Below are 17984 nucleotides of genomic sequence, written 5' to 3' on the forward strand. Positions count from 1 at the left end.
ATTTGCGAGACTGTCAACGTCAGATAACTACTTAATTAGCCAATTTGAAAATTAATTTCAGAAACATACCTACCTGAAATCTAGACTGAAAAACACCGGTTTGCGTTGACATGACACGAATTTTACCAATAGTTTTGTAGAAAAAATAAACTACTTCTTAGTTACCGTTAAACTACAGTTCTTATGTTAAATAGTAGCTTATAGGATATTTATTTTCTACTGTAAAAGCCTAGAGCATGCAAAATTAGTTAGATTTACAATTTGCATAAAACAATAGGTACTTACTTAGTAATTTATTCGGAACAAGTAAGTAATTAAAAGAAATACTCGGTTCAATATGTTTTAGTACTTAGTAAGGAACCACTTGTTAGATTGCGGTGTGTAATTAACTATTGTTTATACAAGAAATATCTTATTATTAGCCAATTAAATATTTTTCTTTACCTAAAGGTTGTTGAAGGCTTTCGTTTCTTGCTCTCTGCAGTTCGCTAACACATTATAATTATAAATCTTCATACTTTTCAGCCTGAAAGACTTTTTAATATGTTATGTTCTGACCGTAAATACAGTGTGTTAAAAAAGGTACCTACATAATTTACTACGGGAGAAATGGGACTCGCGAAAAAAAAAATATTGTAGGAAATCTGTTGGGACTTTTGTCAAATAGTCATCAAAATTTCGAAACATGGTAAGACCAAAAGTTGACCAGTTATAAAAAAAACATTGTAAAAATCACCACATCTGGTTGTTTACTTTCCTTGACTTTGGTACTAAACCTCACTACTTCAAGTGTAGAGGAAAACGCCTTGGTCATGGCAGCACACGCCTCGTGCCCTGAAGGTTGTAGGGGCTACTTTGTGGCTATTAGTTATACTCCTCCCAAACATCCACCTATATCGGTATCTTACGACTCACATCAAACGGATTTTCTTAAATGTATGGAGAAACAACGTCGCGGCGGCGGCGGCGTCGGCAATGCCGATGAAGTGGAGATGTGTGAGTTTCTATACCGTCCGTTGCGTTTGCGTACGATGATGAAAGGTGGACGAAGGTAGTCAAACTATAGGATCGTTTAGGAATTAAACGGAAAAGACTAACTTAATTACGCCATCGGCAATATTGAAGGAGGTACCTTCATTTACAGCGATCAGAACAGTACCAACTTCGTAGTGGCATGTTGGCCTCGCTTCGAGCTTTCAGCTCTGGGGGGCACTCAGTAAGACGAAAAGCTAAGTTTCGGAGCAACGACTCACTCTATCTCGTTGTAATAAACGTGCCGATTGTATGACAGCTCTCGTTCGTTCGTTTTTCGTCAGTATAATATTACTAGCTGTTCCCGCGAGCTTCGCTTCGCCTTAAAAAGTTTTCCCGTGGGAATTCCGGGATAAAAAGTAGCCTATGTTCTTTCCCAGGGTCTAGACCGTATGTATACCAAATTTCATTCAAATCCGTTCAGTAGTTTTGGCGTGAAAGAGTAACAGACAGACAGACAGACAGACAGACAGACAGACAGACAGACAGACAGACAGACAGACAGACACAGTTACTTTCGCATTTATAATATTAGTTAGGATTAGTTAGGATACTGTATGTAGAGTAACCCTCCTGTGCAGAGGGTCATGTCGTGATCGTTATATAAAATAAGTAGAACTTATAAAATAAGTAGATTTTTTATCAGTGATCATATCAAAGAAAAGTAACTAACAAAAAATCCAGTGCTAGATAACACAGAATGCGATACACACAAAAAGTGGGTGCCTACTTACATAACATAAGTAAGTACATATACATAAAATATAAACAAGGATAAGCAAAAGTTGAAGAAAGTAATTTTCTCCATTTAGCAAGCCAAGGTACTTTCACTCTCTTGCTCCTAGTGGAAAACACATCACATAATCTATTGCAACATGGATCCGACTACATATTTTAAAATTTAGCGTGAGTCCTATGACGGCATGTTCACTAGTAAAAGTACACCTTTATTTAATAAAAACTTTAGTGAATAGTTACATACTGAGGAAACGGCATGAATAAAGAGCAAGGCCGATTGAAACCAACTTTAATGAACCAATTGATCCATATGCACCGGTTTATTGACGTATAAACGACATTTTATTTATTTTTCAATAAGACTCACGTGAGTAAGTTCTTAATTATTATCTTGCTAGGTCTTCTTTTAGTGGTTTCATGCTATGCATTTTTTTAAGCGCATAATAGCCTCGTATGGTTCGCCTTCGTACCTACTTACTTACTCGGACGAGAGTTAGCGCGATTGATACTGAAACGACACCTTATTAATGCCCCTCTCCAAAGACCGTAAACGCGCCGAAAAATAGGAAAATAGGCTGAAAATACGTTAGTTCTTCCAATGTCGTCATCAATAAGATACCCTAGTTACTAATAAGTCTTTTGGGGTCCTTCTGTTACGCCAGTTCAGTTTAAATTTACAAGAAAATTCACTTACGCTAGTGCGCTAGTATTGATATCCTAGATTCTAGATCCTTCGGCAGCCTCAGAGCTAATCCTCTGCCTGTTTAGCGATGCAACTTTCGCTGCACCTTCCTGCTTCGCAACTTTATTGCAAAATGCGTGCATATACCTACTTAGGTATAACACATAAGTATAAAATGCGCATAGGTATATCTAGCAATCTAGAATCTAGAATGTTCCGAAAGATACTCAAATGTTAGTGAAACTTTATCATCTAGCCTGCTGGGCTTACGCAGTTCTGAAATACAATATCAGTAATTAATTTAACATTAGAAAGAAAGAAAATAAATTTATTTCACACACACTAACAACACACAGAAACAACACAAAAATAAAATAAAACAAATAATAAAAAGCTTAAAGTAAAGAGTAATGAGCAAGGGTGTTGCTTCCCGGTGCTGAAACGGGTTCTAGCTCAGCTTGGTGCTATGGTAAGCCTGGTTTTCAGCTAGAACCCTGGGACATGAACCAACCCATGAACATTACTTATAAGTAAGTACTTTCTTACATTGATAAGTAACTTACGCTATACTTAGTAGGTAGGTATCTAGCATGGTTCTAGAACTTAGGTTGTTAATAAAAATGCATATAGATATACATATAGATATACATTTAAACAACTAGTTTTAACCTAGTAAAGTACCTAGGTAAGTATATACACATAATATATTTTTTACATTGACTAAACTTTATCGTTATTTACATTGCTATTACATTAGAAGATATTTATTACAACACTGATTAAAATATAAGCTGACCTAACATATACCTACACCAAGAAACACGAAATACCTACACATACGGGTAACCGGAATCCTTAGCTAATAATTTTATCTGTGTCGTATCTGCAAATATAATTTATTATGCAATTTAAACTTTGGTAATGGTGATCCTTCAGCACAAGCTTGCTTGTGTTGGGTCCACCAACCCGCACTAGGCCAGCGTGGTGGACTAGGCCTAAAACCCTCCCTTCATTGGAAGGAGTCCCGTGCCCCAGCAGTGGGGACGTGATGTATAATATGCGCTGTGTGTGGTGATGAATGATGATCTTTAATTCCTTGACCGGTGTAACCCTTAACATTGTCACACCTTCTATTCTATTCTGGTAGGGGGTGAAGTTCCTGTACGTGGCTCTCTCGAGTGGAACCTTTGTACATATCCCCTTGATTTCAGCTCAGCCAGCCTTGCTCCCGAGTAAACTGGAGTAGCAAGCCTTATTATTATTATTTTATTCTTTTATTTCACAATATGCTAATGTAATTAGGTACAATCAGGCGGACTTAATGCTAAAAGCACGGTAATAGTGAGTTAATAATTTAAGTAAAAGCCGGTTTCAATATTCTATTTAAATTAATAAGTACTTAAGTAGATAGGGCACGAAATAACGAATAAGTATCTAAAAGTAGGCCTAGGTAGATACATAATATTATGTTCTGGCACAGACCTACTGAATGGTTAAAAAAACAAATTTTAGAAAGGCTATGAATCGATCCTTTCCTAGCATTTGAAACATCTACAATACGCCTGAATCATCTAGAAAAACTTAAGAAACTCAAAAAAGTGTTGAAGGTAGATTGGCGGGACTTTGAGATAAGTAATTAACACGTTCACGTTACGTCTTTTATTCCAGTACTTACCTATAACTACCTACTTACAACAAGTAATAGATAGGTACTTTATAATGATCTTTATAACGACCTCAATATTTACAGCCTTGAATCGAAGTGGCTGCTAGACCATTACAAATTACAATCTTATAAAATACCAAAGTATTATAGTTATTTTATTATTAAATTAATTATTTTGTGTAAGTATTCCATTTAACTAGGGACCATAGAAGTAATAAACTGACCCAAAATGCAAGTTAAGGCCATTGAGTGTAGGTAAAATAATTATTAGTTCAGTGGTTAAGGCCCGCTTCTTAGCAATGCATGTTTCAAGTTACAAAAAGTAATAGTTTTCAGTAGTTCTCACGGCCATTTAAAAATAAACAGAAACGGTTCAAATAGGCTCGACAGATCTCTCCTTGGAAAGTCTGGTAACTCACATGTGTTATGAAAAGAAATGCTAAACAATTTATTCAGGTCTAGTTATATAAAAAATATAAGTATAAAACCCTAACCATAACAGAAAATAACTTTTTTGCAGGCAGCATAAAAAAGGTACACTACTCACCGCAAGAGTCCCTAAGTACTTAATTATGTCATCCTAAGTATATACCTCTCCTCGCTACACACAACTTACCTATTAACTTACTAACTTTATACAAATGCAGATTATTTTTACAGCGGATTTTCATAACAAAAAATAAAGGGGCATGCCCATTATTATGCTGCATTTTTTCATACTTGGCATAAAAGGATAACCATCTTAGTAAGTACCTATGTCTTTTTATTAATTAAAATATTAAACAAAACAAAACTTCTTAGTTACGAAAGCAAAGCATTTTTGCTAGTAAGCATTGAATTGCTTCTTATTAGATATGTATTATTTTAAAACCTAGTTTTTAAATAAATTCAAATAAAAAGACAAACTAAGATTGTTTACCTTCTATGCCAAGGATGAATGGACGCATCACGCAGTCTAGAGTGTAGATGAAAACACTGTTGTTGTGCAATTGTTCCGGCTGCTTGTTATTCTGTCGAGGCACTTTCACCGCTAGGCCCTGGCAATAACCTCCTTTTTAGGAATGCCACTTCCTTGACGCGTGACGTCACAAGGTAGCCACCATATTGTTATGATACTTTTGTAGGTACTTATTAAGCGGACTAAGGTCAAACATTCTAAATTACTGGTTCCTACATTTTGGGCCGTATAGATGGTGCGGGTGACACCTGTCAGACAGGAACATTTTAGGTAGAGTGCCACAAACTTATCTGTTCCGGTGACAGCTCACATAAATGTCTAATATTTCTTAATTCTATAAGATTTTAAGTTTGCTTGTATTGTTAATTCGCTCTTGCGGTGTTAATAAACCCATCTAATCTTTTACAATATACAATTCATTAGTAAGTAATGAGATATGGATCAATTTAGTTCGCTCTCACCGGAACAGATAAGTTTGTCGCACTATACTACATATATATTATGATGACATGTGTCACCCGCACCATACTACGGTGCGAATTTGAAACAAAAACACAACACAACAGTAATACAATATAAATAATAATAAATAAATAAATAGTCATTTATTTCAGGTAATGCAGGACCCATATTGTCTTAAAAGTAGCTACAAATAAAAATCTAAAATCTACGTCTAACGTCTTACAATAATAACTGTTAATAGGGTTATACTAGTTATTAAAGACAGTCATTTGCGATTCGCGTCCTGATGAACAGATATCCAATGCTTGTAAAAACAATAGCGAGCTTTGCTTCGCCTTAAAAGGATTTTCGGTAATAAAGCAGCCTATGAGCTAGTTCAGGGCACATCATGTTCCAGGTGTCAGCTTCCTAAATAGGGCCTGCCTAATTTTTTTAAAACGTATTCTGCTTGTGATATCTCCAACCCGCCTACCAAGCTTTGGAGATTATGGAAATAACCTTGCTGTCTTGGAGGAGGCTCATGTCCTACACTGGTTTTCTTACAACCTGTCATATAAACTGCTGGTTTTAGGAAGTTGCATTGCTTAAAAGGTGGAGGCAGAATTTGCATAAGTAACTAAGATGTGTGTTAAGGTTGACTTCTTATTGTGTTTTATACTAATAAAGAACGGAAAGGTCAAGATTACCTACCAAAACAACTTGGATCAAAGGATCAATAAAATAATACGTCCGTTGCACAATAAACTGTCCAAATAAGGAAAGAGGTTCGCCTAGTGCTAAAAGTTTTCCGAGATTTATAATGATTATTTTATTAATTTTGCAATAATGTTAATATACGGGTTGTTGCAAGAAGTAGATAAGTACGTCGGTAATCCGAAAGCTAGTTACACGGCTTGTCATACTGTCGACGCAATGCCAAAAGTTGTTTACGATATCCCCTTTCGGCTTATTTTAACGATATGCGAACTAGAGTATCACGTACAAAACAGAGCTAAAAACTGTGAACATTTTGTTTAAGATAAGGTTTAAGTTTAACCTAATGCAGCCATTGTACCAATGAATAAAGTCACTATCACTAATCTTCTGGCCGAATCTAGTGCGTATTAAAATATCGTTGCTTTTCAGATTACATATTGTCAACCGATTAGGTAATATTATATTCTACTGATGGACCTAGACCTAGGCCACACGCCACACCCAAGGAGTGCCTTAATAAGTACTAAGTCCTAGGTCGTCCTCATACTAGGGCATGCAATACCGTAATACCGGTATTGGTAATACCGGGATCCCGGACAAAATCCACGCTTTTTTCAATACCGGTATTGAAAGTTAATACCGGTATTGAAGTAATACCGGAATCGGACATTTTTTAGGCTATAAATCAAGCGATTAAGATATAGTTAGCCTTGTGCTCCTATATACTAGGAAAGTGCACTTGTTTTCAACCGTTACATGCGGTTTTTGGCCTTTGGAAACCTACTTGTTGTCCATGCGTTCTAAAATTTTAACTCTAATACTCAATTCTCGTAAAAAATATTACATAATACAAAATTTTATTGCTTTTTCTTGTTGTATTTGGCCCTATACGACCTTTTAACAAAATATATGCCATTTATAATAAGGGAGTCTAATACCGGTATTAATACCGGGATCCCGGTATTGAGTTCTAATACCGGAACTCAATACCGGTATTGAAAATATTACCGGTATTGCATGCCCTACCTCATACACGCACTATCGGTTACACGTTTAAGGTTGTCAGTCTAGCAATTTTAATTGCTTGTTTTTTTTATTACTATGTAGTTTTATAATTTACAGCAGATATAAGTCAAAATCCTTCTGAGCTGATGAGTAAACAATTTCTCCTTACGTTAAACAATGATGTTTGATTGTGGAACTTATCTCAATTTCATTCTCATATTATTCTTTAGATAATTATCAGTAGTAGGTACCTAGGTGCGTAATTGTTTGGATGTGATGTGGGTCTCTGCATACCTATCTGCTTATTTGCAGATTCGAGCACTTAGGTGCTTTATTGTAATAATTAGGTAAGTAGGTACATTTGACCTGCATGGTATGTATACCTAATTGAATATCAACTCGATGTCTCTATGCGTTCTCGAGATAAAGGGTCTTGAGTAGACAAGACTACTCTGACAGACAAACGAACAGACAGACAATAAAGTTATCCAACAAAGAAAATCGAGGTTGAACGGAACCCTTAAAATATACGTATAATCATCTACCTACCAACTTAAATGTTCTGCCAAAAATTGACCAATTTTATCGCCAATAAAGTAAATAAAAAACATTTTATTGAATAAGAAAATGAAAGAAACAAGTTCTGAAACGACTTTAGCTGCATCTTGGATACAAAATTAAATAAAACTGTCTTGGTCGTTCACCTTTTAATAACTATATTCTCTCTCAGGCTACCAACAAAATACTAACATAATAAAGTGTAACCATTTAGGGATCAATTAAGTAGAGGTAATTATACCTATGTCTAATTTGTCTGTGTCAACATTTAATACGTAGCTAGTTAGGTACCTACTTGCTTTGTGTATATTAGAAAAAATTGTCTCACTTTAGGATTGCCTGCCAGATAAAGCTGCTTGTACATTATGGGAATGCACACTTAATTCTAATTAAGTATACTTATAGACAAAAGTAGAATAAAAAAAATTAGAGGAAAATTTATAAAAACTGATACGTATGGTATACGTGAGGTTGTTTATATTAATTAGTGTTAAGTATGACAGACAAAATAAAAAAAATCCAAAGTAAATAATAATATAATCTCAAAGAACAATTTGTTTCTTGATAGAGACAGAGCACAGTTCAATATCTAAAACGTCCTATAAGTTTTCTTTGAATAAGGGAGTTTGTATTTATCTCTATTTTAAAACGTTAGACATAAACTTTCATGGAAAATCAGCGCCTCTTCAGTACAAGTGTGCATTGAGCTGAAATCAGTTGAAACAAGGATTAGTGCCCTATCAGTCACGCTGTACAGTGTGTGTAGTGTATAGACACAAGTGCAAATAAACAATAAAGATATTAATATGACAAGACAAGATTTCATTTTGTTACCGTCACTGTTTGGTTCACTGTCATTGCGTGATTTTATACTTTTGTGCGCGAGTGTCTTAAAGTAAATTTATAATTTTAATTTAAATAACAGGTTTTGTTCTATCAGGTTTGTATATTTTTTAATAAAAAGTTAAAATAGTGACGATTTATAATAAATTAATAAATGCGTTTATAAAAATAAAATTAATTATTTAGGTGCGGAAAAAAATAAAAGACCTTGTCTCTAAAGAAAAGAAAAGCATCTAGCATGTATTTCGATAAAAAATATACTTTTAACACTTTTTTAAACAGTCTGTAGGTATTTATAAATGTTTCAATGGTTGTGTCATTAACTCATTAAAACATGTATTTAACATACAATATTAAGAAGGAAACTTAAGTGATATAAATAACTTATGAATTCGTTATGAAGTTATTGGTACTTTAAGAACATGTTAATTCTTTTATTGCCGCCAACACGGATGCATTAAACCCAGTCACTAGAAACCTATTGTTACCTGTCGATTTTCATACAAAATAACTCCCAGTGTTTTCCCATACACGATTAGTGCTCGCAAATTGGACGATTACTGTATCAAGTCGCATCCACCGGATGTCATAATAGCACGCACGGTTTGAAAACTAATCTAATTTGTATTTTATTAGATCCGCCATGCCAAATTAGTCTTCTATTAAGTACTCACAATGACCGTGATTCGTCACAATGCGTCACAAAGTCACAAAGCGTCACTCGTCACGGCTTGACCCGTGCCAGGTGACTGCTCCTGAAGGCCAAAGGCACTGAACACTGAAAAAGCCTGAATGCTGTGTGCAAAGACTACAATATGCCCGTGTGGATGACCGCGTTATAATGTCACTGATTTTAACCTGTTTTCAATGCAAAAATTATGCATCGTGAACATAAATATTGAAATGTTTTAAGAATACATTTTGTTCAATTCACTATTTCTCTTCAAGATAACATATTAAACCAAAAAAAAATGTGAACACCCAACATTGCTTTTTCTACCTCTATGCAACTATGTTTATAAATGAAAATGACGTGTAGGTACTTATTCGTCATCATCAGCCAGTCATCATCGACTGCTGACCTAAGTAGACACTCTGTCCCCGACATGTATTTAAATAATATTATATTGTAGCAGGTAAAGAAACATTCGGCTAAATATTTATTTATGCATTAATAGTTTTGTTTTTTTCCTCGTGTTCTCACGATAATAAGCATATCTAAATCCTCGAATCATCGGCTTGTAAAATGAACAAACGCCAGTAATTTAATTATTTAGTAAAGCTAACATACTACACACAATAGGTACCTACTAACATAAGGTACCTAAATGGTTATTTAAGATAATTATATTTGGATACCAAACCGTCTCTATACTGAAAAACAGCCCATGGTGCTTGTGTAGTGTCTGTACATAGATTTACAGGAAATCTCATTCACAATTGCCAAACGAATTTGTCTACTTAACTCCTCACACACCCAGTGGCGGATATACAAATTTGCCGCCCGTAGGCCATTAAATTTTTGCCGCCCCTACTGACTTTTGAAATTCAATAGTTAAATCCTGTTATTAGATGATCGTGAACTTAATTATATATTTATGTCATTGACTAGATTATTTTTGCAACCCGCTATGTACTGAAAGTTTAATTTTGATATAAACAGGTTTATATATATAGACTGTTGTATAGACAAAAAAAAACCCGACTTTAAAGCGCTTTAAAGACTTAAAACCTCAGCTCATTCTCTAACCCTAACAACTCTTACCAAACATTGTTTTTGTTAAATATGTTTATTGCACTTAACAGTTTAAAAACAATACAAACAATTTCTATTAAAATATGTAACAATTAGTTAATGGTGACAGAAAATAAGTTCAAATAATTTTACACTACTTATTTTCTTCGGCGATTTTAATTTTGCAAAATTATAAATTAAGTACCTATACTGTCATATCAAAACTTTTTCATGAGTTCTGACTATGCACAAAATAGATAATTAAGCCTTTCTTGTCTTAAAGTAGGTCTTAGATAGTATTTACCCCGTTTTAAGCAAGAAAAATTGTCACCGGTGTGCACAGTGTCATGCGAAATGCTATATCAGTTTTGATAAATATGCTCCAAATTATGTTTTTGCAGTAAAAAAGATAGACTTTGTAATAATCCAGAATCTGGTTTTATAGAAATTCTTTCAGAAGAAACGTGTCATTGAAAGTGTAGGCATTCCTTAACTAAATCAGATTCTAAATTATTAGGATATTTTTTTTCAACGTAATGGCTTTTTCCGTTAGGGTCGATGGTGACAATTCACTCATTTTAGTTGTAAAAGAAAACTTCTCGTTTAACTCGTGTGGTAGGCCTTTTGCCATTTCTCTAACTCGGATACGAGCCGATCTTCATGGTAATAAAACAATATTAGGTACACGAAGTTGTGGAGAGATGGTGCTCGTGCTAGGCTCCGAAGATCCTGTGTTACGAGTTTTTTATTTTATGTTTATTGAAACGCTATTAGAATATTTTAAATTTTATGGTCACATAAATACAAAATTATACCTCAGTATAATATATTACAGTGCGTTTATTAATCGTTTATTTATATATGGACTATGTACAGTTGTACAAGTACAATTATAAAAAAAACTGTTTAAAAAATTTTGCTAAATTTGCCGCCCCTCGAAATCTGCCGCCCTAGGCACTGGCCTTTTTGGCCTATAGGTAAATCCGCCACTGCACACACCCCAAGAAATCAGAGACAATGAAAAATCTATTGACTCTGGTTTACCAATGGGTCACCGGCAGAGATATGTGTCACCGGGATGTAAGCGGTTAAAAGAAGTTAGGGGCAGAGAAACCTGACCCCTCTCAGAAGCATTGTTACTATGAGAGAGGGGGTCAGGTTTCTCTGTACATGACCGTCCCTACGGTCTCTACTTTAAATAAATACATAAACCACCCTCAATCTAACCTCCCAACTCCGCCCCCAGATGTCGTGCGCGCGCATCTACGGCGTCCTGCGGCGCTGCAAAACCCTCGACCCTGGCGACGGGTCCACACAGCTGGACCGCTGCCTCGGGCTGTTGGACCTGACGGCGCTGGGCGTGGGCAGCACCCTCGGGCTGGGGGTGTATGTGTTAGCTGGAGCCGTCGCCAAGACCGTGGCGGGGCCGGCCGTGACCATCAGCTTCTTGGTTGCAGCTATCGCGTCTGCGTTTGCCGGTGAGATTGTGTTTTGTTTTGCATCCAGTTGCGTGTTTTAGGAGAGACCTACGAGCTACGTCAGTGGACTGGTATAGGCTGATGATGATAATGTTTCGCTGTCATCATTCCCTTGTTTCTATCATTACATCTACTTTATTTACTTCTGGTTATATACGGTACTTAAATATATGAGTATAGGTACAGTACATAATTGTATTTATTACTCTGAGTAATTAGCAACATTAACTAACGTATACTGAAACTAAACTTAATCTATGTAGGTACATTGAGTATTTCAGTAATTACCATAAGAATTCTATTCAACTCATTTTACTCAAAAATATGGCTACCTATTTTTCTTGTAATGATAATTAGTGACTGAAAAGGAATTCCTAATAATTTTGTTGGTTCTCCACTTCTGGAAATTTGCGACGTATGTTATTCAGATTTGCATAAATATGATACAAAAATAATATACTAAGATTTTGAAAAGACTTTTATATTACCTACGTAAGTACTTCATTATTCTCCTGAAATACCAATAAGTACGCCTTAAGTACAAGTAGATTAGCTGCAAACATGAATACTTATATCCTTGTTTCCCCGTCTTTTCCATTCATTATAGGCTCGTTTTATCTTCGGAAGACCTATTCCAATTTGGTACTTGTAATTCATAAGTGACATCTTTTATGAATCAATTAAGTACTCATTAAGTAGGTAGGTAGATACTTATTAATCTTATTATACTCTCCATCACAGCTCCATTTCCCTAACCACTTCTTCTTAGAGCTGGTTTGTCACCGGAGAGACAATATTAGCCAGCATCGGTCGCTGCTGACTGCCCCCAAAACCCTGACACGACATGACAACTACTCTTTCTTCTTCCAGGCTTATGCTACGCGGAATTCGCGGCGCGCGTCCCTAAAGCCGGGTCAGCATACGTCTACAGCTACGTCAGCGTGGGAGAGTTCATCGCCTTCACCATTGGCTGGAACCTCATCCTGGAGTACGTGATTGGCACAGCCAGCGTGGCGAAAGGAATGGCCAATTACATCGATAGCCTGTTCAATAATACCATGGCAAAGACCATGACGGAGTATGCCCCGATTGATGTGGGGTTTCTGGCGGAGTATCCGGATTTTTTCGCGTTCGCGCTCGTGTTTCTGATTACAAGTGAGTTGGTTTTTATATCTAGTTCAAGAAATGAGTACTGCTTAAGGGTCTGCAATAGGGAATCGAGGGTTGGCATTGTCATAGAATTATATAGTAAATGATGCTCTACAGCCTTGAAAAAAATCACACAGGTAGCCGAAGAGTCTAGCTAGGTGCTGAATCATTCGAATTTAAGTAAATGCTTATGGATAACTGTAAATTAATTTCAGAAAACCAGTAAATCACACTCCCGTATTGTAACAACTGTGTCGTAATTATCAAGAATTTTCATATGATTCTTATTAAATTATAAAGATAAATGCTTGGACTAGGCGATAAATACCTTGTTTTTAAATAAACACACACCTATTTTGTGTAAATTAATAACAAACTTGGGCAATTTTTTTCCCTCAAATCTTCATACAAATATCTATGGCGGCTTTCTGTGTTATAAAATCATAAACACAAGCGACGTTTGACTCAGTCGGCCGCTGGCCTCCAAAGAAGGGTCACGTCGGTTTAGGCAGCACTGACAGCTCGCGATCTTTTCGTGTACAGATACAAAATCACTGCACATTGGTTGTCATTGCACTTTTTCAACTTTTATGACACCAACATAATTTGATTTGAAATTGAGGAAGCATAATTCTTACACTATATTCAATACATTAAATTAAATTAGATAGTGGGCAATGTTCTCGCGTGACATTACAGTCTCGTAAAGGTCCGATGAGGAGCAGGAATATAGCGAATGGATCTAAGTGATGACAATACGTAGGAACATTAGGTTAGGATTCATCAAAAACACAGTCTCATGGTACTGGTTGAGGAATGGTCTCGTGAGGATCTGATGAGGGCAGTAACAAGGTGGTGACTGAATTTTATTTCAAAGATGTTAATAGCTAAAAGCATCGAGTTTGGGCTATTAAGTATGTTTTTCAGAGAGACAGAAAGATATTTTAGGTTTCCTCTGGATTAGTTAGGTTTACTGGGTTTACTAAATTCATTCGTAACGTAAAATTGATAATGACGGAATTTCTTCTATAGACAGTAGTTACTAAAAAAACCAACGATAGATGGCGTAATTTGCAGAAGTACCTATCTAGTCACCCTGTCACGGGGTGACTTCGGTTGGTAACTCAGAAAAAATACTATATGTTATTGCATCAATAATAAAAAAATCAAGAAAATATTCAAAGTTTCCATCCTCGCACACAAATCACAAACTCATGCCCTGTTCTAGGAGCAGGGTCTACCCTAGTGCATTTTCATGACCACTTTTCGGTTCTACCTTTTTTGGCCCAAGATTTATTTGCCTAATCTCGTATTGCATAGTAACGTTTGGTCAAAGTCTCGTTTCGCCGAAAATCGTATGGCATAAATCTCGATTAGTAAAAAGTTATTTCGCATTATCTTGTTTAGCCTAATAATGGTATGGCCAAATCTTGAATAGCCTAATAATAGGTTTATACAAAGTAATAATATTTGTTTGGCTTTAACTTTGACGGAGCGTCTCTCTATAGCGCAAACTGGTGCCTTGTATTGTTTCCGCTGTTTGAAAAACGCTCCGCTCCGCTTCGCTGCGCTCCGCTTTGGTTTTGATGAACATGTGCACCTAACACGCTCCTCCTCGCTTTGCTCGTCGTCGCACCTATCTTTAGGTTTCGATCTCATGGGGTTTGTAATAATTATTGTTTGTGTATTATAAATGTATGTTGTATTGCTCGTTAACTTTCGATTTTTTAATCATTCAATATCGTGATTATCGGGATGAGAAAAAATACCACAATTTGTACATTTACTACATACTTTATATATAATTTATTAAGATAACATTAGGAGAAACAAGATTATACATAGGTATAGACGAACATACATTTGAGCAAACGAAACTTAGGTGTTTAAAGATTGTGCCTAAAGAGTTTTAGACGAAACGAGCCTTATGCCACATAATTCTTGGCAAAGTGATGGTTCGGCCAAAAAAGTTTAGACCATACGAGTTATGCGAAATGAGTTTTGGTCAATAAAGATTATGCGAGATGAGGGGAACCGCCACTTTTCACTTGTGTCCCACCGGTTTCTGTGCTCAGCGGAATAGCACCATTAACCATTATTATTCTGAGATATCATCACTTCTTATTCTGAGTTACCCAACATAAAAACACGCCATCTATTGAAATCATTTTTTAATTAGGATTTTTCTATGGTGTGGTCCCCAAATTTAAGGGTAAAAGCAAAATAATTATATTTTAACCTTTTTTTATACCTATTATATTAAAAGACCAATTCAACGATACCCTACCTACACCATCAAAATAACCGGAAAAAATATCAGCCCCAATTTACTTGTATGGGAGAGGGAGTACCCCATTATTTTTTTGGGGTACTCCCCATATCTATGCGAAATATCAGCTTGATATCTTTACCCGTTTCTGAGAAAAAGGGCGGTGACAGACAGTCAGTCAGACAGACGGACAACAAAGAGATCTTATAACGGTTGCTTTTTTTCCTTTTGAGGTACGAAACCCTAAAAATAAGAAAAAATATTATTCTGCTACCAAAAAATATACTTACAAACATACAATCGAAAAATATTACCCTCCTCCTTCGGCAGTCGGGTAAAAACAAGTGAGACAGGGGGTCATTCTGAACTTTTGTTCTACGAGTTTTAAAAATGAACAAAAAAAAACCTTTTTCATAGAAACTATGATGACACGTGACTTTTTACCATGGAAAACGAATATATTTTTTTTCGCGAATTTGCAAAACTCGTAGAACAAAAGTTGTTCAGAATGACCCCTTGAGTTGAGTCATCCCCTTTCGGCTTAGTATACCCTTAGTATCTACACTTTAATACCTGTAGTTACCTTTCTACAAGTAAGTAAATACTACATTTGTTTAGAAAGCTAATCGGGTTCCGAGTATGGAGAAAAGTGGCACCCCTAATAATTTCTACTCTTTCCTGGTGCTTACCAGTGTAATTAAAAATTATACTTACCCTCAAATCACTACTTGAAAATAATTGTCAATAAAGTTGGCGAGTAAAAGTTTATGACCCACTGTGCAAACTTACATGTGTGCGTGTCACTGCGTGTGCTGTGTGAAGAGCATTGAAAACCCAAATTTGGCGGGGCACGTCACCCTGTACGGGCCCTTATGTGGCTTAGGCCGTATATAGGAAGAAAGCTGGCTATACTACCACCGATCTGTCAGTTTCATTATTTTGCCGGACTCATGGAAATTATACTTCCATGGCAGGATATAATGGTCTTGCCATGGAAGTAGAATTTCCATCCATAGAAAAAGCGATCGGCGATAGCAACCTGCTTCCTTTCTGTAAACCGCCCTTATTAATAAAATACACTGCAAACTGAAACGTAACGTAAAATTGTAATCAAAAATCAAAATCAAAAATATTTATTGCAGTACCATAAATTTCAAAAATATGAGTTGGCTGGGGCCTTCTTTTAAGTAAGAAATACCTGTACCAGAAGACCCCGCTCCTTAACATCCATCGCGTAATGGTAAAATAATAATATATTTAACTTATGGATAATTGGATAATACTAACGATCTAATTTTTTTACAAAATTACCTTAGTACCTTATATTAATGCATTACTTATAAATGAATAGGTTGATTTATATTTGTTGTTAACATAATTATATAATTTTATTAGCATGCAAAATTAATTAACTAATTACCTAACGTAGATTAAAAAAATATAAAATGTTGGTTGTTTATGGTATGTATGCAATGCATGCATGCATGCGTATGTTGTGTTTGTGTGTGTGTTTGTGTGTGTGTGTGTGTGTGTGTGTGTGTGTGTGTGTGTGTGTGTGTGTGTGTGTGTGTGTGTGTGTGTGTGTGTGTGTGTGTGTGTGTGTGTGTGTGTGTGTTTGTGTGTATGTGAATGAATGTGTGAGTGTTTGGAGACATGAGTAAAACCTGTTTTTTATTGTATTAGTGATTCCGTTTCGTCATATGTTTTGGGTTGTAACCAGAATTTAACTAGTTTTTTACAGTCTGAATAAAGTGTTTTATAAATATTTTGACTTTTATTTGCTAAATTGTAATCGCCCTAGAAATACGTGATGTAATTTTTCTTCAGCTAGTTATTGTCGTGAAACAGACAATTATTATCTATGCATTCTGTAGGTAGAGAATACCTACCTATTAGATTCTCATCAGAAAGTCATCAGACTAACACATTCATAGGAAACACGATAAAATCTCTAACAATCAGATTGTTACAAAAGAAACTATACAAAGTGTAGACACATTGTTGTCCTCGCTAGCCACTTGAGGAACGATAGACCGGCGCAGGCGCAACACGTGTCGTTTAAGTGGCGACTCGCCGGCGATTCGATTCGAAGCAAGTGGCTTCAGATTATCAGATATGAATATGAAAGATATTGTCTTGTCATGTTCGCCTACGAGAGATTACACTGTAATCCTCCACGCTTTGATGTAGGTTCAAGTGGCTTGCTTATTATTGTTCTACGAAGTTACCTTATCCAAGTTACTCGATAGCATAGACTAATAGTGTATTAGATATTATGTAATATGTCGATAGGTTTTTCAGAATTACGAGTTTTTTTATATTTTGCTTCCGCATAGCTCTGCTGGACGTCTAATTTAGGGGAAGCGTGTTCAATCACAAGTACCTAGCGAAATTAGGCCTGCAGGTTTCTTTTGAATGTTATTCTTTACCATCATGGCAAAGTAGGAACACCCAAATCTCCATAATATTATATGGCAACTATTACTCGCTGTATCAACCCCACAATTAATCTATCTGTCTCTTTCCCCCCAGTCCTGCTGAGCATAGGAGTGAGCGAGTCGACGAAGCTGAACAACGTGTTCACCATCCTCAACATGCTGACCGTGGTCGTGGTCGTCATCGCCGGCGCCACCAAGTGTAAGTTTGGACTTTATTACTATGCATGTAAGAATGGAATTGCCATGGTGAGAAATTATTGTTCAGCTCTACTGTA

General features: G+C 36.0%; 1 protein-coding gene across 1 annotated transcript in view; it reads left to right on the plus strand.

The window, feature by feature from the left end:
- Positions 1-17984, plus strand: part of LOC105389360 (cationic amino acid transporter 3) — a 36495-nt gene that overhangs the window by 810 nt on the left and 17701 nt on the right. The window contains exons 2-4 of the mRNA XM_011560458.3: positions 11622-11853; positions 12724-13008; positions 17804-17908. Coding sequence (XP_011558760.3) covers positions 11622-11853; positions 12724-13008; positions 17804-17908 — 622 coding nt within the window. The remainder of the gene's footprint in view (positions 1-11621; positions 11854-12723; positions 13009-17803; positions 17909-17984) is intronic.

The sequence above is a fragment of the Plutella xylostella genome, chromosome 8 (assembly GCF_932276165.1).
Source record: "Plutella xylostella chromosome 8, ilPluXylo3.1, whole genome shotgun sequence".
Lineage (NCBI taxonomy): Eukaryota > Metazoa > Arthropoda > Insecta > Lepidoptera > Plutellidae > Plutella > Plutella xylostella.